This window comes from Indicator indicator, chromosome 11 (genome assembly GCF_027791375.1).
Source record: "Indicator indicator isolate 239-I01 chromosome 11, UM_Iind_1.1, whole genome shotgun sequence".
Taxonomy (NCBI): Eukaryota; Metazoa; Chordata; class Aves; order Piciformes; family Indicatoridae; genus Indicator; species Indicator indicator.
The window spans coordinates 15,137,891-15,161,725 of NC_072020.1; the positions used below are offsets into that span (position 1 = coordinate 15,137,891).

At 40.7% G+C, this 23,835-nt stretch overlaps 1 protein-coding gene across 1 annotated transcript in view; it reads left to right on the forward strand.

Moving 5' to 3' along the window:
- Window positions 1–21,285, forward strand: part of AMPH (amphiphysin) — a 111,849-nt gene extending 90,564 nt beyond the window's left edge. The window contains exons 16-22 of the mRNA XM_054384757.1: window positions 1,502–1,552; window positions 3,620–3,733; window positions 9,950–10,006; window positions 15,141–15,266; window positions 16,472–16,738; window positions 18,535–18,636; window positions 21,178–21,285. Of these exons, the coding sequence (XP_054240732.1) occupies window positions 1,502–1,552; window positions 3,620–3,733; window positions 9,950–10,006; window positions 15,141–15,266; window positions 16,472–16,738; window positions 18,535–18,636; window positions 21,178–21,285 (825 nt within the window). The remainder of the gene's footprint in view (window positions 1–1,501; window positions 1,553–3,619; window positions 3,734–9,949; window positions 10,007–15,140; window positions 15,267–16,471; window positions 16,739–18,534; window positions 18,637–21,177) is intronic.
- Window positions 21,286–23,835: the final 2,550 nt, after the last annotated feature.

Consider the following 23,835-nt stretch of genomic DNA (forward strand, 5'->3'; position numbering starts at 1 on the left):
GCACAGCAACATCATACAGACTCAAATCCAAGCCTGCTCTGCCCTTAGAAATTCTTCCTAGAGGTTCCTCGAATTATGTTAATACTCGTGGTACTCTTGGCTTGAATGAATTTAATAGGAAAAACATGACTACCTAGAACACAGGAGGCTTCATCTGAATTTAAGGAGAAACATTTTCCCTGTGAGGGTGCTGGAGCCCTGGAAAAAGCTCCCCGTAGAGGTTGCGGTGTCTCCTTCTGTGGAGAATTTGAAAACCCACCTGAACACATTCCTGTGCAACCTGATCTGGATGTACCTGCTTTAACAGAGGAGTTGGACAAGATAATCTCTGGAGGTGTCTTCCAAGCCCTAGCCTTCTATGATTCTAGGTGGGACGGGGTTTTTTCCTCCTGAATGGTCTGGTTTAGCTTTTTTATCGTGTTCTTTAGTGGATTGTTCTCATAGTCCCAAAATCCTGTAAAATGCCATTTGCTCTGTTACGTATTTTCAGTGACTTTAATGAGCTGTATGTTCATACATATTTATTTAATTTAAGATGTATTTTACTGTGAAAGTTAAACCTGAATTATTTGTTTACTGCTGTGAATTTATATCAGGCATTACAGAGACACAGCACAGGAAGATAACATGTTTAGGCTTTCAAATTCCAGGGCTGTGCCAAGATTCCAAATTTCAAGTGGATAACCTGGAGCCTCATTATTTTCCTGCATCCCTTTAGAGACTGGCTCATCCACAGCATACCCTGTACACCATTTTTTAAAAGTACCCAAAAAGGCTGAGCTTCTACAAGGATGGAAATTAGTGTTCTGGTGCTTAACCATTCTGTTCCAGGAAATTTGCATTAGTAAAGAATCCAGAAGGAAGGGGCAAAAAACAAAGCTACCACCTCTAATAAAGGCAAAATGTTTATCCCAATAATATTAAAATGTGATGCTCCCACTGCAGCAGGAAAATGATATGGCCTTTCAATATTTTATAATTAATTGGTTCTGAATCAGTAAGATTTTGGAAATGTCTTCATTTTTGTACCTTCTTAGTGCAGGTAAAATTTTGTATCCATTAATACTCTAGTTGCTGTTAAAACAGAAGCCCAGAATCAAGAGGATGTGAAAGTCACTCAGAGCTAGTGTTAGATTCATAGAATGGTTGGAAGGGACCTTGAAGATCATCTAGTTCCAACACCCCTGCCATGGGCAGGGACACCTTCCACTAGACCAGGTTGCTCAAGGCCTTATCCAACCTGGATGTATTTTATGAAGAATTCTTCACTGCTTTTAATAACATTGCATGGTGTAGAAGCATAGAATATATAACTGAAAAAGGAATGCTTAACTAATAATTATGAATATACTTCTTTATATTGTAGTTCTTATTTCATTCTATGTGAATTTATTTATGACCTTACTTAATAAGCCATTTTAAAAGTCAGGTCTTTGATAGACACCTGCAAACATCCTGTCTCAGATATTTTTGCATCATTATTTTTTATTTCTGTGTTTAGGATACTTCTGCATTTACAGTGCAATCAAATGAGAATGTGACAGAGCCTTTGGTAAGTGCTGGCTTTTGCTTCCTTTTTAAATTCCTTGCAAAACATGACACCATTTTTCCTTTGTGAAAATGATATTTACTCCTATTTTTTTGTGTTTTCCATGCTCTCCATCACAAAGCCTTTACCTGGAAGAGCTAGTGGATGGTATCATTGTACATGTAAAACTTTACTCACTGAAGCAGTCTTACATAAGGATAGTGCAGCAAGAAAGAATAGAAAAGCAGAACATTCCCAGATATTTTTGCTTTTCAAAGGTGTACTTCATGAGTTTATTCATGTATTAAATTTAAGAATTTGCAATAATGAGTACTGTGGTACAGTGTATAGCAAGCAGGTGATAGTACACTATGGCTGTTTAAAAGTCCCCAGTATTGCTGTAGTTTTATCCACTCTCCACATATCCATAGTAGGCACAGTCTATTTCTAAGGAGTAGAGAATCTTTTTGGAATTGATCATACTTGGATAGTTTCTTAGTTTCTCTTACAGTCTTTGGTTACCCTGGAGTAAGGATGTGGGATAGCAACATTGCTCGGTCTGTGCTGTAGCTACTTAATGGAAGCAGAATGAGAGTCAATATTATTTAATGTGGCTTCTGTGTGATGCTTCTGGTGGTGCTTTTGTTCATAATGGTTACTGAATATGGAGAGAGAGTTTTTACTTGGAGCTTAAATATGGTAACTAGACCGAAGTCTGCTTGTCAACAAGTGTCTTGAAGCACGTGAATGAAACGTGCATTATGGCACACTACCCATGATTTGAAACCCAAAAGTTTCTTCCAGCATTAAACCTCAGGAAACTTACTGGTCATCTTACCTGGCATAAACCTATTTTGTGTTTCACATTTCAATACTATTTCTTCTTGTGAAATTCCCCAGAGCTGGCATTAATACACTGCACAGAGAGATTTCTGCACAACACACTGTAATATAAATGAAAGTTTCTTTAGGCTACGCCAAATCCTAAAGGTCTTGCTTAGGCAGACTTCTCTGTACCTCATTAAAAATCAGTCTGCTTAAGGAATATATGAGAAAAGAAGTGAGAAGCTATGGGGGTTTTCCTGAAAAACAACCAGGAGAAGAAAATTTCAGTATCTTTAAGGATTTCATGGACACTGTCTCTTCATCACAGGGGACTTTCTAGCCAGCTGCCTGTTATCGACTGGAAAGCAGCTAAAAAGATTTTTGAGCTTCATATTATGCTGAGCAATTTGCTCATAGCAAATTAATGTGCTAGGATTATTTTATCTGGTTGAGTCAGCCATCATAAAAATGGAATATGCTGAGCACAGGGTGCAGCTCTCCCTTTGTATGCACATGTATTTGCAAAGTGATGTCTCCATTGAACATCACACTTGCTCTGAGCTATTTTGCCACAGGACTGAACATGTCGCAGGGCTGGTGAGATTTGCTAGATTCTCTTGGTTAAAAAAAAAAAAAGAAAAAAAAACAGCAAAAAAAAAAAACCCTAAACTTGGGCTAGAATTTTAAAAGGTGGAAATCCCACTAGTAGGTTGGTAAATGGATGCCTCATCAGTGGGAATGCATTTCAATAGGAAACCAGGGATGATTTTCATGCTGCCAGAATACAAGCAGTCAGTGGCTGTCCTTGTGCATATCAGTTGTTTGAGTCTCTGCTAGTTGCTTCTTACTTTCTCTGGAGAAGGGACTATATTATCTGAGAACAAGCAGAACTTAGGGAATAGGGAATAATTTTTAAAACTCTTGTTTGAAGCCAAGGGTCGGTACACATGAGTGCTAGTTTCGACTCCTGGCCTTGACATCAGTTTCTGGACCTTCCCCCCAGTTCTATCACCCCTTTCTGGAACTCAGGAAGCTGATGCTTGCTTTCCTTGTGAGGAAGAGATGTAGAACTGGCTGAGTTTATATATAGTGCACTGAGGATGAAAATGCCCTTTAGATGCTGTAAGATCAAGCAGTGTCATCCTCTTGATTGAGCACAAAACAGCACTGTGCCAGGCACAGTTACCATTCCTCTCCTCCCTCCCTGCTATTGTATGCTTCTTAACAATTTTTCCACTGTCTACTTAAAAATCAATAAAACTAAAGACAGAGGCTGAAGAAGCTCCACCTGGAGAACCCAAGCTTGAGGAAACCCCTGCTGCTGTTGCAGAAAAGGAGGCCATCCCTGCTGAGCCTGTCGAGCCAGCAGAGCAGACTGTGGTGAGTGACCTGTCCCCAGTGCCACCTCCCAGGCCTCATCTAAGCCACTTTTCATCATGCTGAATGTGCCTGCTGCAGTTCAGCCATCTTTTCCATCATCACCATCCATCCATCCATGGCTGGTTTCCCCAGTGTCCAGCTGTGCCAGAGCATGCCTCTCCAGCACCTGTCTGCTTTTCAGTCCTGAAATGTCATTCCTCCTATGTCTGGCGATTTAGACTGAAGTTCAGCTGAGTGGTTGAAGTTTCACAGATTGTTTGATTCCAGATGAACTTCAGAAAGGGAGAGAATTGATGTCACTGACCTTATTAGCAGGTTTTTTCACTTCATTTCAAGCTGACCTGTAAGCACTAAGCCAATAGGCATCTTGTATGGTCCATGCTAGAGCATGAAAATACCAGAAAGAAGTGATTGTAATATAAATGTCTACAAGGCTCATGGTTTTAGAAGCAAGCCATGAGCTGAAGAGGGAACTCCAGACACCAGTTAGCAGATTTTTACATGCCAGCATTCAGGAACCAGTGGAAGGAGAAGAAACAACAGCTCTACAAGGTGAACAAAGCAGGGAACTGCAGATTGAGGTGGCTGGTTTCTCTTCCACATCCTACTGCCAGGCTAAGAAACTAGGAGGAAAAAGAATCTGATTGTGCAGGCTGACAATTGTCATGCTTTCCTCAAGACAATAACATGTTCAAAGTCTGTAATGAGAGTGTGTCACTGTTGGAATATGCAGATACTAGTGAGAAGCTGGAATGAAAAAAGGATTGTTTAGTGGGTTGCTTCCTCCTCCACAAAAGCCAGTGAAAGCTGTAGACTTGTGCTTTTTTTGACCACTGAACACAGTTTGGTACTGTAAGTGTTCCCAGAAGAACAAGGTTCACCTTGATGAACCACTCTTGGCCTTGGGTGAGTCCCTGTGTATCTTCATCTGCCAGGTAGGAATGATGATATCCAGTTCATCATATTAAGTTTTTCAGTAAGCATTTGGTACACTGCCACATGGGAAGCAGTATTAAACTGATGTAGATGCAAATGAGGTGAAGAAGGTAGAGGTAGCTGGCATCCATAGATGTGGTATCACAGAACACTGACAGGAGACTTAGCAGATACACGGCTATGGTAGGGTCTGACAAATCTGTCTCTGGATCTGATCTTGTTTAACATTTTCATTAATGGCAATGGTTGAGAAACTGCCAGCCTAATGGTGACACTTGCTGATGACTGCAGGTTGGGTAGTGTCCTAGGTGGATAGCATTAGGCCCACAAGCTGTACCTGCCAAGGATAGGCTGGTTATGTGCTGGCAGTGTTAGACACATGCAAAAGCCACCAGCGGTAATCAACGAACTGTCCTCAGCAGAAAGAAAGAACTACTGGTGTTGGTGTGCAGGACTCTGGAGTACAGATGTAGTTTATTAAAGACCCTCTTCAACAAAAATTAATTAATTTCTATGGGTGGTTCCAGCTGTCTGAACTGTGAGACTAAGGGGCATCCAAAGAGGCAGGTTGAACTTTAGCTGTAGCACCTGCCTGATTCTTTCTTCTCTTGCTCCCATCTTCGTAAATGTGGAAAATGATTTATTTTATAAAGAAAGGGAGGCAGTGCCTGGTGGGCAGCTCTAGAGTACTTTGGGGGAAAGTGAAGAAAATTCCTGTCTCTTTCCAATCCCTTCTATTCTCTGTGGTCTCCTAGCAGCATTCCAGCTATGGAGGGAAGCAATTCTGATTTCATATCCAGAACTATGTTTGGTGTTTAATTTTTATTACAATTGCATGACTTTCGAGGGTTTATTTCATTTCTGTTAATTCACTTTTATTCAGTTCCACCCCAAAGCAAATGACTTCAGGATCATGCTTCCTCCAATAACATAACTGAATGAAGAAAGCCCCACAGTGTCTGGAGACCCCCTCCTGCATGTTCTCCTTTCAGTTGATATAAATCACAGTAATAACTTGTCAGCTCTGTAGTAAGGCACAGAATGAAATTGCCTGTCTGAGGCATGTTGTTCTGTCAAACTCTTGTCCAGAATGCCTCATGTCTAGTCAGGGTAAATTTGATAGTTTGGAAGAATGGAGGAGGGAGGGTAGGAAGAGGGAGGAAGAATGGGAAATCAGTCATTGGTCTGGAACTCTCCCCTTCCTGGCAGTAAATGGCAAGGCATAATGTGGAAGAGCAAACAGTATTGGAGCTGGAAAGGATGTTTATAGATGGTTTTATTTTGAATATCTACAAGGATTTAATAAAGATAAAAACTGTGTGAGAAGTTCACAGTTTTTCTAAAAGTCAGCCAGCTCCTTTTTGTCTCACACCAAGCCAAAGCAATGCCCTGAAGCCTGTTGCACTTCTTAAGCATGAATTAAGCAGTAGGCTGTGGCTGCATCACCACACATCTGCTTGTTGGCTGGCATGACCTTTTCAGATGATCTGTTCTGTTTCTTGCCTGTCCATGAGGAGTTCTGGTTTCTTGGTGTGTTAGCAGCTGCTGTAGCTGAGGCACAGGACTGCAAAGCAGTTGGGAGAGAAGCAGAGAGAAACACAGCACAGGAGCGAGGCAATTTGAGAGCAAACCATGAGGAAGGCTCTAATCTATATAATGACTACAGTTAAACAATTTTGATTAGCTTTTTGCTTGGTTTTTTTGTTGCTTTTTCCAAAATTATCAAAAAGCGTTGTTTTTTAAAATATCTGAATTGGAGCCATGCTGCATTTGGCTCTGAGGGTTTTTTGTTTCAGGAAGGACTTCCCAGAACTTGCAAAGAGGAGTTTTGAAGATTAGGATTAATGACAAAGGTGATCAAAGCCAAGGGAAAGTACACTGAGTTGGAAAAGGGGAAAAATGTTATTTCTCAACAGCAGTTCTGCATTTATTTGCTTTGTGAATGACAGTTTACTTTAAAAATGATGTTGTAAAATACTGATAGATACTTCTTACTGGGAATCTTTTATCAGATTTCGTGACTTCCAGTAGGGATTGACAGCCACTAATCAGTTTAATTTTTCTATGATAAATTGCCTGTTACATCCCATTAATCCAGAATCCTTCTTCCTTGTACAAGCTTTACAGTAAATTTTCTGGTAGGGTTTTCATTTAAATTGAGGAGAGGATGGTCCGGGGCATAGGGTACCACTTGCTGCTCAGGGATCTTTGGATTCAGTTACTTGCTGTTTCATAGTCTACCTGAACAAGATTACCAAGACTTCATTACAAGAGCTCTTCAGAATCACTGCCTGGCATCTCATTACAGAATTTTGTCTGGGCCTTTCAGGTCTGAAATTCTATAGAAGCTTTTTTAGTAGCTCTCAACAGTTGGTCCTTTTAGGGGAGGGTAGAAATGAGATCTTGTTGGTTTTCTTCTCCTCCTACATGTGAGACATAGCACTTCGGGTTGAGAGCACTACTCAGAGATTAGGTTTTTGACTGCAGCTGCACTCAGTTTGAAGAGAGCCTTTCAGAGTTTTGGGTCTGATGCCTTCCCAGACTCTGATGTTCTCCTGTTAAGGCAGACAGCTAAATACTGTGGTTTTCAAAACTTTGTATTAGCATGTATGAAACTGCCTCATGAGAAGTTCTTTGCATAGGCTGGCAAACAGCCTGCAGCTTTGAGGGTATCTCATTATGGTTGAATCCCACTGTAGCTACAAAGCATGGTACCCAAATGGTGGAGCATGTCATCTGGGAGAGTAATGCAGTGGTTGGATACAAAAGGATGGTCAACTGTATCCAAGTTCTGAGTGTGCAGCTGAGTGCAGGTGCAGAGTTGGAGCATGAGGCCATTGAAAACACGGAGAGAACTGATGTAGAACAGTATCATCCTGCTGAAGGCTGTAGAAGCAAGTTTTCCTCTGTTTATGAAACCAGTATGCTATTTTAGTCAGATGTTATTTTAGTCAGATATTATTTCAGTCACCCTTTTCATTAGGGTTTCAGGCCCTAAAAATGGTACAGCTCATGCTACCATGTCTCTCTCCTCAAATCCCACCCTCCACAAAATCCCAACTTCTAGCTAATCAAAAAGCAAATGCTACTAATTTCACTAGTGCTTGGTAGTAGATTATCTCTGGGAAGCAAGGGGAACTCTCCTTACTTTCCCCTTTCCCACCAAAGCTGCTTTCAATTAGCCTGGAAAACAGTCCTCATTTAAAAATATGGATATGGATATATTGGATTCCTCTGCAGAGAAGCCAAATCTGGGCTGATAGGATTCTCACCAGAGAATACAACCAGGGTAATGTTAAGAGAAGGGCACAAACTGGCACATTCTTAAGTATAAAGTACAGGATGATGCTAATTTCTGAAGGTAAATTGACTTGTAAATACAGCTGATGGCAGAAATTCAGCATTTTTCTTCTTTTTATGGGCAATAGACACACTTGTGTACACCTTTTCTGTAGAAACCAGAGTTCTATAGGTGGATGTATGCAGGTGTGCATCACTAGAGTAAGAAATAATTCTGTTTTGCTCTTGATACTTGGTTTTTTTTCTGTTTAAGGCCTTCTAAAGTCTCCCCAAACTTACTATAAAATCAGATTCCATGGCAGAGGCTTGACAGCTTAAAAAAAAAGAAAAAAACACAACAAAATTAATCATTAAGAAAAGGGTTATATAACACTGTAATGTTAAGGGGATAAAGCTGTGAGGGGTTTCTATGGTAACACCACTGTCAGCAGCTGCCTTGCCCTGGCATCTGGACATGTTTGGGGCTTATAAGGTGACTGTAGGCAATACTAGAAGATTAGATTAGAAAAAACATGAGTCATAGGAAGTTTGGCTATAACTCAGCATCCTTTTATTAGAAAAGAAACCTGCAACTGTTTCAGATGAAACTTGTGTAAATTTGGGAGTGACAGTTGTTGGTGTGCAAAGGCAGCTAGCTGGAGACTGAGTACTTGAGGTCTCCTAATTCTGATTACTAGAGTGGACAGCCCAACCTACCATGCCCTCACATAGATTTGCATAAGTTGTCTTCACCCTTGCAAGTCTTTTAAAAATCTGAACTAGCTGTGTTTGCAAAGCAGCCTCAAAAATTACTAGCAAAGTGGATTTCCATAATGGGGCTTGGATTAGCTTTTCCCAAGCAGAGTGTCTTTAGAAATAGCTCATGTCCACAGGAGTCAAACCTGAGCAGAAAAATGCCACTTCCAACTATTCCAAACCAGGCCTGAATTTTAGCCATTTTGACTGCTGCTCTTCTGTAGAAAAGGACCTAGTGGTAGGTGGCATCTGTGTTGTGAAACATCCTGCTTAGGGGAAGCCCATTATCATTCAGCATATTTGATCCCTCAGACACCTAAGTGGGTGTCAGATTTGGAAAACCACTGACACATGTCTAACTTTTCAAATGTCAGACACTTACTGCATGCACCACTGAATATGTACCTAGGAGAAGGTGATTCTGCAAAAAAAAAAAATTAGGAACTTCATGACTCACCTCTTTTGAACAGCCCCTTTAAATGAGTTGTCATTCAACATGAGTGAAAGAAGTGGTTTAGAAAGTTTACCTTGAAACTCTGTTGGGTTGCAGGGGAAGCAGCAGGTAATTATAGGAACTGTTTGAGTCTTGCTGTAAAGGTCAAGATCAGCAGTGTTGTGGCTTGTTGCTGTGATGGTTTGAGACTGTCTTTTTAATTTTTCTTTGCAAAGTTCAAGCAGAGAAAGGGGGGGAGGCCCCTTGGGGAAGAGGTCCCTTTTGGGGAAGCAAAGGGAGCTTGGTTGTGCTTTTCTGTTGATTGTGTATATTTGTAAATGTTATGAATTGTGTATATTTGTACATATTCATTGCATTTCATCATAGATTGTAGATTTGCTTGTAAATACAGCTTTCATTTGCTTCCAGCCTGAGCTAGCCTGGTTATTGTCAGTGTGGGGGATTTCAGCTCTCACACTGTTACAGTTGCTTACTAAAATTCTTCAAAGCTGGTGCTATTATAAAAATCCTACTATTAAAAGTCAAGAAAATTATCCTTAGCACTAATAGGTGATGACAGCACATGTAAAAGGTTTTAATTGTTGGGTTTAACCTATAACTACTTTCATTTCAGATTATATGTGGCAGCATGAATCTTTCTGTTTTCTATATACTACCCCATTTAGTTCCAGCCATTCATTTCATTGCATGCCATACATGCTGTCCTTCTGTTAAGCATGATTAAGATCAATTTCTCTGCAACCATTGCCTCAGTATAAGTAAGGTGATGACCATATTTCCTCTTTATACAGGACAGTATCGAGGCAGGGGATAAGGAGACAACTGGAGTTGCTGAGAAAGAAAGTGAGGTACATATGAACAGCCTCAGGAGTGTGGCTGTGCTTTAACGTATCCAACAGAATCATGGCAAAAATTATATTTGTCATTTGCATGTCATCAATGATGTAAACTAGCTGCAATGTCTATTCTAACACTGCACAGGTACACCTGCATCTGCAGTATGTACTCTAGTACCAGAGCACTTCTCATCCAAGGCAGGACCTGCCTTAGAAACTGCTATTGCAGCAGTATAGAGCAATGGGTATTTCAAGGCAGCAAACAAAGCAGCTCTGTGGTAGAAGGTAGTATGATGTTGTTTCTGTACATTGCAGAGACTTTTAGTAGCTTTTACAGCTCCCAAAAATGTGTTTGCCTAGCCTTCCTGCAAACAGCCTTATAGAAAAAAAAAAAAAAAACAAAACTATGATTAATCATTTTTCCTCCTAGCACAGCATGCCCTGAACTGAAACAGGTATTTGAAAATAATTATGTTATGGGCTACAGCCAAAGGACAAATCCAGCATCAACTTAGATACAGTCAAATACAGTTAAAATCAAGTTATAAAGGAACTGAAAAGCCCAATGACATGCTTTAAACTATGCATGTATGGACTCGGATGATTATATTCAGCTTATGTTTCTTCAGAGTTGATAAAAGTACTTACTCTGAATCCTTCTATACTAAAGTGAAACTGTAATGTCCAAATGTACACAGAGAGCAGGACAAGAATGACTGCATATTAAATGCAGAAACAGAAGTAGGAGCTGTAACCCCTAGTTATTGATGACTTTGAGCTTGTATCTTGTCCTGACAACTTCCTTTTTGTTGTAATTTACTTTGGTGCCACAACACATACAAAAAGATTGTCAGCTGGTCTCATTCAGTTTGGTTTCAGAACATGGGAAGTCCAGCTGTCCAAGCTTGGGTTTGTTACCTTGCTGCAAAACAGTATTAGATGTGAGGGTGGTGAGGCACTGCAGCTGGTTACCCAGAGAGGTTATGGATGCCCCATGCCTGGAAATGTTCAAGGCCAAGTTGGACAGGGTTTTGACCCACCTGGTCTAGTGAAAGATGTCCCTACCCATAGCAGGAGGTTAGTGCTAGATGATCTTTGAAGTCCCTTCCAACACAAACCATACTATGGTTCTCTTTGCTAAGCTGATATCTGGCCTCCAGTGCAGGGTGATCCCTTTGATACTGTAACTTGCATAACCAATGCTTTAGTACTACCCTAAGAGTCTTCCAAAACTTTGCAAGCAATTGATGTATTCCTTAAAGCATAATGATTAGTTCTCCTTCAAATTCAATTAACTAGCTCAGATACAATTTTAACTAATTGTCATAAAAATTACCCAGTCCTTTTCTAACTCCACACACGGGATGAGATCTTCAGCTCTGAAAAACTACCACAGCTCAGGGAGCTCCTCTGGCAGACCCCAGCAGCAGGCTCAGTACCTACCCCTCCTTCTCCTCTCCCTGGGCTCATTCCTGCTGTTATGGAATCTGTGGCATTGTGTTGAGCTGACCCCAATGTTAATGAGAGGAGAGTGCAACCATGTCAATCAGCTGCACCCTGGGTAAAGCAGCATTGACTTCCGCTGCAATTAAAACAGTCAAATGGTTCTTCTGTCACAGCCCACGTACTAGATGACCCTTTTGTTGTCCCCTCTATGGTTAGTATAATTGGACAACAGTCCAGATTTTGATAATACTGCTAGAGATAGCTGATTTGCCATCCAGAAGGACCTAGACATGCCTGAGAAGTGGGCTCATGTGAACATTATGAGGTTCAAGAAAGCCAAGTGTGAGGTCGGGCACTCGGGTTAAGGCTATCCCTGGTATCAATACAGGCTGAGGGATGAAAGGATTTAGAGGAGAAGGACTTGAGGGTACTGGTAGATGAAAAGCTGGACATATGCCAGCAATGTGTACTTGCAATCCAGAAAGCCAACCTCATTCTGGGCTGCATCAAAAGCAGCGTGGCCAGCAGATCAAGGGAAGTGATACTTCCCCTGTAGTCCACTCTGGTGAGACCCCACCTGAAGTACTGTGTTCAGTTCTGGAATCTTCAGCACAAGAAAGACATGGACCTGTTGGAGTGGATCCAGAGGAGGACCAGAGAGGGCTGAAACATCCCTGTTGTGAAGACAGGCTGAGAGAATTGGGGTTGTTCAGCCTGGAAGAAGACAAGGCTCTGGGGAGCCTATCAGTACTCTGCAGCACATCAGTACTTAAGGGACTGTACTGGTTTGAGGCCAGCCAGAACATCTCTTGCCCCGAAAGGGACAAAAGAATGACACACGCAAACGGATTGGAGAGTGATGGAAAAAATTAAAATGGAAAAACGAATTGGTGAAGCTACAGAAAACTACAAACTACAAAGCATAGTGGAAAAGAACATCCTAAAGCATACAGAATCCCCTCACAGGATTCCCAAAAGCTTCCCAGTCCTCCCTTCCTCCCACCTGAGGGTCTACCCAACCCCTCAGGGCTCTTCCTTCCCCCCCCTCCTACTGCTAGGCAAGTCTCAGGCTGGCCAGGTCTGAGACTGCCTCCCCCTCCATTCTCCTCCTGGCATTAGGCCTAGACAGGCCTAAGAGGCCTTGAGGATACTCCCCCGGCATTACCCGATAAGAGAGGACATCTCCCATGGGAGCAGAGGGAAGAAAGAGGAAGAGAATGACTCTGCAGATGGCCTTATAGGGCGCAGGATTTATGGGTAGAAATACGCCATTTCCTGTGTCCACCCCTCTGGGTGGGCACCCAGGACACCAGAGGTGTATCTCATGTAGCAGTGGCAGGGGGCACCCAGCCTAAACTGCCACAGGGACCTATAAGAATGATGGGGACATTATTTTTAGGACAAGGGATGATGATTTTAAACTAAAGATGGGGAGATTTAGACTAGGTATAAAGAAGAAATTTTTTACAGTGAGGGTGGTGAAACACTGGAATAGGCTGGTTAGAGAGGTGGTAGATGCCCCATCCCTGGAAATACTTGAGGCCAGCTTGGATGGGGCTCTGAGCAACATGAACTCGTTGAAGATGGCTCTCCTTGCTGTGGAGGGGTAGGACTCGATGACCTTTAAACATCCCTTCCAACCCAAAGCATTCTATGAATTTGGCATATTGATTGTCTGATGTAATTGATGACCTATGAAAAAGAGAGTTGTAGTTTTGTTTTCACTATGAGGTAAGGTGATACAGGTAACTATCTGCAAGTATGTGATTCACTGTAGCTGGGTATAAATTCTGTAAAATTACTATCTCTTTTTTTTTCCCCATTTCTGCACAAATCAAATATTTTTGAGGCTGGCTGTGAGATTCATTCTGTGCTAGCTCATGTGTATTTTTGGGAAAGCTTTTCTAATCATCTAGCTTGCACTGGCTTTGTACTCTAAGACACAAAAAAAATTATTATGCAATTGTTAGCTGTGGTATACTTTAGTGACTCGTGACCACAGGCTGGGAGAGCTTTCCCCTTTCACTGCAGGGCACTTGAGAGCTGATTCATGTGAATTAGTGTTCTCCTCCTTAGAGGAATTAAATAGGCTATACAAATCCAATAAACAGAAAAGAAGTGTTGAGTGTAATCACAACAGACAGCAAGATCAATTTCTGCAGCATGCTGTTAGAAGTGCATGGTATAAAATCAATCTGATATACACTCAGTTCCCCCTCTTTCCTACTAACCTCTTCCAGGGCTCTTACATTCATCATTTTGAATAACTTCTTGGGTGAAAGCTGCTAAAATTGGTAATGCTATAAGTGTCAGGTTGCATGTCTTACAAGTCACAGGAGAAGAGGTCAACATCTGCCTATGTCTTTGGATTTACTTCTTTTTATGATAGGACATCCTTCGCCAACACATTCAATTTAAACTAAAGCTGCTCCAGTGATTTCTACAAGCACCTGTTTTGTGCCTTTAAGGACTCCAGAAAAATTTCTTACCACATCAATTAACAACAGTGAATAGGAATAGTCTGAATATTAAATATTGTTAAAAAACAATACCTGAAGAGTGCACATGAACAATGGCAGGTAGTTCAAGTTTGAGTTTGGGTAGCTGAGTTAACCTCATCCACGGAGGGAAGATCAAACTGCAGAGCAGAGATAATTTTGCTAAGTGTAACTTGACACTGGTACCTAGAAAACAATTTTTTCTCCAATGCTTTTAACTTTATCTTGGTGCTCTCTGCTGTACATTGAAAGTTCAGTGTCAAAATTAATTGGATTTACAGAATGAATTTTGTCATTTACCTTCCAACCCTTGACATGAATTCACTGTAAGTATATATCCAACATGCTACTGGCAGCCTGTACCAGTTTACACCAGTATAAGTGTTAGGGGGATACATAAATTACAAAACCAGTCTCTGTTGGATGAAGGATTCAGCAGTGGTGTACAGGCAAGAGCTTTTCTATCCACCTTTCAAGAACTGAAAAAACCCCACAAAAACAAACCAAAAACATACAGTACCTATTCAACATGGACTGATCACAAGTGGTTCAGTCATTTCCAGACAGAATGGTCTTTCACATGTTTATTTTTTTTCACTGGCTTAGCTACAGATATTTACAGTTGTATTTTTTTCTGGAGATTTCTGATCATTATCTAGTTGTAGAATATATATTTGCTTCTGATGGTATAGCCCAATTTGCAAGTCTCTCTATTAGAAAGGAGTGTGTTATTAAAGCAACATTTTTTAAAGCTAGCCCAGATCCAGAGGTAGGTAAAAGCAGCTGGAGAAGTCTTAGAACAGAAGAACAGAATCCACTAGCAGTGCCCTGTGGACCCCAAACAATTTGCAGGCTACTCAACAGCAGCAGCATATGGTGAGCTTGCTTCCACAATACAGCTTGAAGGCAAGAGAAGGAAAAATATGAGACTCTTGACAAACTCCACTAGTAACACCTAAGGACTCTGCTAAGTGGTCCCTAGCAAGGTTTCATAAATGTCTCTCTCACACCTGTTAATCAGCTTCTCTCCACAAGCTGCCCCCATATGCTGTTTCCCCCCCATATCAGGAAGAACCCCAGTGAAAGCAAAGCTGTGGTTTGGCACCACCCAGAGAGGTCACAGAGCAGATGTTGACCCATGATCTTGCCAGCAGATACCCAAAGCTTGTGTCCTGAGAGGTCCCTTCCTCTTGTTTTTATAGGTGCTACCTGTCACTGAAGGAGCTGTGGCAGCAGAAGACAGTGCAGGAGCTGGTGATGTCGCTGCTATCACTGTTACTGAAGGTGACAAACCTCAGGGAGAAGAAAAGGAAGCTGATGTGTCTCAGGTAACTCATGTTGGAGCTTGGGAGAGAGTGTTAGGAGAACTGGGGCAGGTTCAGCAACACAACAGAAACAGGGTTGCTACAGCTACATTCCCCCAGATAAAACCAGCAGCAAGGCTTGAGGCTTTCCTGGGGTAGCTGTGGGAAGGACCCACATTGGTTCATCACCTCTTCTGAATCCTTAAGTTTGGGTTGTGTCTGCCTTTGTGCCCCTGTGCTCCACTAGGCTTGTGGAGATGGGACCTGATGGGATGCTTATCTCCTGCTATGGGCCTGGCAGTGACATGGGCAGGTCTGAACTCTCCCTCCTGTTGTTGTCTCATCTGTGCGCCTCTGCAGTGGCAAACTTTATCACATAACCTAGCAGGGCTTTCTGGAGAAACAGGCAGAGAAAGTAATGGATTTTTTCTTGTCTCCTTGCACCAAGTCCTATCAATAGCATTACATTGGTTTATGTAAATCATGGTGGTCAAGCTGTGTGACTGCATCTGGCCTGCTGCCGTTTCTTCTGCAACCTCTGAGGAGCTGGGGAACAGCTATTAGAACAGACCCTGCAGCTGGGCAGACAGTTGCCACCTCATGCCTCTGCACATCATATTTCTTTTGTGCACCAGAATAAGGTAGTCTGGCAAAGGATTGGTGAACATGTCATTTTCAGATTGGATGCTCCAAGTTTTATTAAATGCTTTTTGTGTTAGACTTCGTTATTGGCCAGATGCTACCTATTTAGCCTTTCTGCTCCAGTTAAATTGCTGTAAATAGGGACCACTCAAACAGGTCACATTTCCCTCTTTCATCACCTTTAACCTACTGACTTGAATTCACAAATGAACATAGGACAGCAACTCTTGGAATTTGTGGCTTTGCCCAAACCCATCCAAAGTTTAGAGCAGGGTAGAGGAGAAAGGTCTCTTAATTTCCATGGACATTGAAAATGAAAACTAAACTACCTGCAGAGCGTTTTTATTATTTACTGCAATGATTCATGGTAATACAGAAAGTAGAAACAGGAGAACTAAGGGGAGCAGAGAAAGCAGAGAAGGGATTATTCCTTAAGAAGCCACTGTGGAGAAGAAAGAAATCTCCATTCCCTTATACACCTTGTGCAATAAATAAATAATTGAGTTTTTGTGCTGAAATGAAATACTAAATACTCCTACAATGCTTTTGTGTTGTTTTTTTATTTGTTTCATTTTCCCCCCCCCCAGGAAAAGATCAGCAGCATTCCTTCAGTTGTAATAGAGCCAGCATCCAACAACGAGGGGGAGGGAGAAGAACACGAAATCATCATGAATGAGTCCAAAGATGCTGCAGCAGAGATAGGCACTCAGGGCACTGACATATCTCTCACTGGAGTTTCCCAGGCTGGAAGTGAGCAGAAACTAGCTGAAGAAATTCAGGGTGCACCTTCTCAAGATCAGCCCGTCCCAGTAGAAGACGCAGCTTCTGCGATGCCGCCTGGCTTTCTCTTTAAGGTCTGCTTCTTCATTCTTCCTGTAGACGTTCCTGCAGACCTAGCAGCTGTAGATGTGTCTGCTGGTGCAGGCAGTGTGATGATTTCTTGAAGCCAAAGAGCATTTAGTTTAACAGCCAGACACATGCACACACAGACACATCTTTAACGTCACATTGTTGCTTTATACACGGAGTCTGAGATGTATTTTCTGCATGCTGTTGCAGCTGCACATAGCCTTAAGTAGCTGGAATACACGCTGATGTACAAGAACCCTTTTATCTCACCAAATTACTAATGAAAATTATTGAGTAAAACTGCACTGCCACAGTTCATCAGCAGTATTGCATGATGTATGCTAACAATGTATCTGATATACTGACAAGACATTTGATCTTTAACGTCTCTTCTAACCCAAACCAATCTGTGACTCTATGAATATTAAAAAATGGCCTTTCTCTGGCCTGAAAAGCTAGAGTGGAGGTTCTGCTTCTATTGAAACCTGTGGGACTTCTACAATTCACAACAATGAAGCCAAAATGTCATTCTGTATCTTTAGTAATATTACAGTTATAAACTGTTAGGGTAATCAAACAGAAAAGTTTAATGAGGCACAAGAGAAATTCTCTCCTTGACTGGCAGGACCCCTAGGGTTTCCTGGTTCATAAAGTTCTTTGATAATGCTTCTCCCTTCAGAATCAGCAAGCATCAGAAAAGCTCCTTGAGGATGGATGAACTTTACATGCTTCCTATTATAATTTACATAATTCAGACTAATTAGTCCCACAGCACTACTTAAGTCTGCCTTTCTTCTTGGTCTATTCTCGTTGCTCAATATTTTCAGCAAACTTTGAGCATACCATTAAGGTGTGGGTAAACAGTGTTGTGCAACTCTGATTCAGACATGCTGACACAGTTCATCTTTTGGTTTTCATCACGCTCTCTAGAGCCAGACATAAATAAGGAGAAGCAGAATCTATGCCTGCCACCTGGCTCTTTGTGTCATTTTCTTTCATTATTGCAGTTACCATGGAACTGGCTGTGCTTTGAGAAAATTAGAATAGCATTTCTCTTAAGGAGGTAGAACAATTTAGTTACAATTATCTGTTCACAATGACATACTGATCCTGGCAATGTTTTAATAATCATCTCACTGAAAAACAGATTTTTGGTTTTGACATACCCATCTTCCAGTAAATGAGAGCTCTTGCCAGTCAATGGGAGCTCTTTCCAGGGCAAGCATTAAGAAGGATTCCCATTGCTCTTTTTGATCATCTGTTAAAACAGGTGCTGTATGTCCCATTCAAACTTTCATGGATGTTTACAGCAAGACTAATATCCAGTGGCCACAAGAAGAGAATGAGCAAATCTGAAATATGCACTCCTGGGAGTCTTTTCCAATTTTATTTTTCAAAATCCTGCCACTCATCTCTTAGATTTAATAATGACAGTGAAGAATGAAAGCAAGTTCCTTCCACTGAAGACAGAAGGGTGGCAGGTCTTGCCCAAAAGACAGAACTTGTAGGATGTTGCAGTATCATCTGCCCTTGAGATCTTGTAACTGTGGAAAAGGTTCTTAGGTTTCCATTGGTAACCTTAGGAAGCCTTGTTCAAGCTGTCCTGCTTCCAAGGGTAGGAGTAGGAAACTCTGACTTAATGTCAGCATTAACAATTTGAATGTCTCTGCCAATAGCCGTATGTTTGTGTAAAGAAGACATGTTATTCTTTTTTTTTTAAGTAGAGCTTAATACATATAATTTTGTTGAGAAAATGTCTCTATTTAAACATGTCCTATATGTTTGGTGTTGTTTTCTTTAGGTTGAAGTTCTACATGATTTTGAGGCAGCTAACAGCGATGAGCTTAATCTAAAACGAGGAGATATTGTACTAGTAATTCCCTCTGAGACCACAGCTGATCAGGTAAAAACAGATGTCTCTTTCTTTTGTTGACATTTTTCTTTGCCTCACCTTTTCTCTCACAGATTATAGTTCATGGGAATGTGTATTCAAAATGTCATTACTGATAGAAAACATAAAGGTTTTAATTTTGTCTTTGTACTTCTTTCATTTGAGACTAAATGGCACAGCTGGCCACAGCTCAATTCCAGGTATATGAGCTACCAGCAGGATCCAACCTCAACATATTTTCTTTATACAACTTTGTAGTGGATTTTATGCAGGCACACATGCACATGAGGGCCTAATATGGAAGATCACTTACAAATTGTGCACGGTGTTGCTATGTATCATCTCACCTTAACCTAATTGCACTAGAATTCATTACTTGATCCCTCTAGCTTTTACATGAGAATTTGAAGAAATAATTCACATTCATGCACAGGGAGCCCGAAGACTGCAGAGAAATTTTCCTGTTCTACAGCCAAAATGTATGGAGATGCTGCAATGTGTGCTGCATGCTTCTAAAGCCCTCCTCCCTCTGGAAGGCAGAACCTGAATTAAAGGATAGTTTGTTTAATTTAAGATATCTAATTTTATTTTAGCAATGTGTTTCAGGTGCATTTTTGAACACTTTTGTTCCATGTGTTAAATTGAATTGCAGTGAAGTGAGTTGGTTTTCTGGCCACTGCTGTAAAAGAGCAGACTGAGCTGCATCCTGTTAGCACCAGCAACTTCATGGGCATCTCTTAGTGCCAGTACTGTTGGCACAAAGTCTCCCACTGATTTGGGGGCTGGGAGGTGGGGGACTGAATCCTGCCTAGTCACATAGCTAAGAGCACTGCTCTGAATGAAGAATATTTCACAGAATCACAGAATGTGACCTTTCAGATGATGTCCAACCACTATTTAACTTTACCAAGTCTGGTGCTAAACCATGTCCCTCAGGATCTCATCCTTGCTTCTTTTAAACACCTCCAGAGATGGAGATTCAACCATCTCTCTGGAGAGCCTGTTCTAGTGTTTGATTTCTTAAAATAGATCTAACTGCTAACACCCTAAGCACGTATGAGTGCTGGGGGCTGTATTTGAAATTGTTTTGATAGTTGATGCTGTCCAGAGGTGGGTAATAACCAGTGTTCATCATCTCAGTTGACCTTTCTTTTAATCCAAGGTAGAAGTAATTTGGGTTTACGTTTGTTTGGGGGTTTTGTGCTTGGGTTTTGGGGTTTTGTTTGTTTACTTTATTTCAGAATAAAATATTTGTCTTTCAGCAGAGCACTCTGATCTTTTTATAGGGATAGATTGTATTATCCTTACTCATTTATGCTGCATCTTACTTCATGGGCAGTTCAACAAATTTCAGTAGCAATATTTGCAGAGTGGGACACTGCTATAAGGATCCCAAAATCTGCCTTCTCACTTACATCTGCTGTTTTAAGGATGTTATGTGTTAAATAGGCTTAATCTTCACTTGGTGAATCCATGAAGTATATTATTCTCTCGTGGTGAGCATAGAAATTCCATTAGCATTAATTGGAGTAAATTGTGTGCAATGATGGAGAAAATAAACATTTATGTATTCATGTTCCTGAAAGGGTTCTGGTTATATCTTTATTATTCAGTACCTATTTGCCCTTCATGTTTAACATCACTGTAAAGCTCAATCTTTTTGTCTTTTGACAGGTACTCTGTTGATTTATAGAGAGGGTTTTTTTTTTTTTAATCTTTGTTATCCTTTATTCTCTTTCAAAACTGATATTTCTGTAACCATAGTTCTAACATAGGTGGTAACATCAGCCTGACTTGGTGGGGTATGTGAAGATTTGTTCAAACTCCTTGTGTAAGCTGATTTTTTTTTTTTTTTTTATTTAAACATACCAAATTAATTCCAGGTAAAACCGATCACACTTAGAGAGGACCCAACACTTTCCATTAAGAAATCTCTCTCTTCTGATTGCCTTAACTGATCGTGTTTGTTTACAGTTTGCATGGCAACTACTGGTTTAGGTATCCAGGGTTTTTTAGAAAAAAATAATTGTATATTAACTAAGTTTGAGTTTCTAGAGATAGTAACTCCAGAAACTGCAAGAACTGTTATTTCTTCTGACTGCCAATACATGAATGAGATATAAGAAATCTCAGGGGAAAAATTCAGATTGAAAACTATTTTTCCCCCATCTGTGGTATTGTATAAAGCTTCTGGCCCACTGCTATGCTCTTACTATGGAAGTCTGCCAATATTGTGGCAACTTTGCAAAAGTCTCCACAGAGATTGGCACAAAGGCAGATTTGATATAATTCTGGATGACCGGGAAGACTGATGATCCGCTTTGGAGTTCAGCTGTGGCTTAGATGGGCTAAAGGCCATGCAGTATGTTCACAGTCACACAAAATTGTGGTCAAACAGAGCAGAGAAAATGGTCTGTGCAAAATGAGAGGCTGCTTTTTAACAAAAGCACCAAATTTTTTAGCCATGTGACTGAAAAGTCTTCAGGTCTGAAGATCATAGCAAGGAAGGGGGGAGACCTAAAGTTTAAGAGACTCTTGTCTTTTTCCTTGCAGGAGGCTGGCTGGTTGACAGGCATTAAGGAGTCCGAGTGGCTTCAGTACAGAGATGTGGATAGCTATAAAGGACTTTTCCCAGAGAACTTCACGCGCCATCTGGAGTAGTTCTCCTGTCAGGCAGGAGGATGTGGTATGAAGCTCAGTCAGTAGGTTTTTTAACCTCTTTGAAACACAGGAGCCCACCTTTTTGTAGTTTAAACTGTTAATGGTTTACAGACTGGTGCCAGACAAAGCTTGTTGAAACATATCGAAATGAGCATGAATGCAAACTGTTAAGCTAGTGATTTCTGAAGCAGTACATGAAAAACAAACAAACAAAAAAAAATCAAATAAAATGTTCTTATTTGTTCCCATGTACGTGGCAACGGGTTTGTTTGTGCTTTGTCAGAGCTATGGTGATCCTGTATTTGGTCCTTTCCCAAGAAATCTGAAATTAGCCTCCTCAATACCAAAACCTTAACTTCTCTGCACTAAGTGTATTGTATTGAGTTGCACTGCAGAAGATTTAATTAGTTATCCTGTAGTAATGAGGTCAAAACTATTATGTTTCATGTGTTTAAAAACAAAAACAAAAAAACAAAAACTGCTGCAACATTTTTTCAGTGTTATTTTTGGACATGCATAATATATATACACACAAGAACCTGTATGTGTGTATATAAGTGCATATGGGTATATATGCATTTTTCATGACTTCATTGTAGTTCTTTGGCTGTGTAGTGTCATCAGTACATGCATTGCTCTTTCACTGTCTGGCATTACAGGAAATGGTTTTGTTCCAAAGCAAAACTAGCTGCTCCATTGCCAAAACATGATACGGTATCTGTGTTCGTAATGTGAGATTTTCATTCTGAGATGATGAGTAACATCATGTTCAAAGCTGCTAAACCTTGAAGAAGGCATGGCTCAGTCTCCTCTTCCAGCTGCAGTAGTTACAATGAGATAATCTAGAGGGGAAGCTGTTATGATGCTAATCTATACTTTTTTTTATTTATTTGATTGGCTGAATAAATAAATAAATAAAGAACCCAAACTAATCTCTGAGAACAAATAAACACAATATATTTTCACTATATGTATTTATGCAGCGTACCTTCACAAGATCCTTTTAAAATAAGATATATAATGTATCCTGTATCAAAAAGTCATCTGTAACTTATGTTTTCCAGTGCTGTGTCATTAAAAATAAACCTTTGATCCAAAGAAGCTGTTTCATCTGTGGTTCTTTTGAAGTGTTGTAGCACTGAAGTTTGCACAGTTTCTATGTTGTATGAGAGAATTTAATCTTAATTTAATACATCTTTTTCTAAAGAAACACAGTATTGCAGATGCACCACCTAAATCCTTGCTCTCGACCTTAGTCATGGCCAGAGCTCCTAAGGTCTGAACCTCAGCTCAGCACATCTCCTGGTAGCTCCTTCTCTTCCAGACTCTGACTGCTGTCTACTATCTGTCCACAAGCACCAAGGGAGCTATATACTTGAATTATTATCTTTCTGAGTTGCATGCTACAAAGGAGAAGGTAAATGTAATCCAGGGCTTCCTATACTTCATTTATTTCAGGTAATTACTCATAAGAAAGCCAAATCCTCTGTTTAAGTTCTTTAATTTAAATGCATTGAGCTGCAATGGAAAGAAGAATCTGGCTATGTGTTAATTATTTAAAAACCGTGTAATCTTGAGGAATATGCTGTGCAAACATTACCAAATGAGAAGGTCATCCAGTTTCTCACAGTGGCTAAACCTGTCAGACACCGCCTGTGTCACGGTGCTCTAACTCCCAAAGTCTTCTACAGATGTAAATGAAAGTGGAATTGTCCGTAGTCAGTGGCAGGGATTCCAAACTCTACATTTTAAGCCTATAAGGTTTTTTAAAGGCTGTATAAATGCTGAGAACCATCAGTTGTCTCCTAGCCTGAGAAAGAAAAATCACACTAAAAAGTACTCATGAAAATAAAACTGACCAATGCACAAACATTTTGCTTTAAAAATTCCAGAGTATTGGACTGTTGCATTTAGTGAAGGATAAATTCAGTAAGGGATTAATCCCCTTGTGTTCCAGCCACTTCTCAGAGATTAGAGGGGCTAGGAGGGGCAGGGCTTATCTCTTAATAGATATGTCAATGAGGCCGGATGCACAAACAGCCTGGCTGCTGGAGGTCCAGCCACATTCAACAGAAGCAATGGACTGCACAGATAGCACAGTTAATCCATATGCTATATATATATATATACAGATGAGGAGGACAAATCCATTTATTGGCATTGAATTCTTGTTTCACTCCAAATGAGATATGAAAATGGGGCAATATTTACACCTCATTACCTACTATTGTAAAGAACAGGGGGGTGGGAATGTGGTCAAGCCATCATTCCTGGGGGCCCAACTATTGTTCATTTTTCAATTGCACCAGAGAGTTTTTATTTTTGGTGTGACTCCTCTGGTCGCAGATTTGAGAGCGAGAAATGGAACTGGATGGTGGACCTCTGTCTTGCCCTTTCATTGTCCTAGCTACAATGGCAACAAAAAGACCACCGGATCTCCACCCGGCCTCCCTGCCTATTCAGGTCACCATGTGTTTATCAGCAATACTGAGTTTTATACTTTCCCATTGTTTCGTGCTTCCAACATGTGGGAATTCTTAGCATCCAACC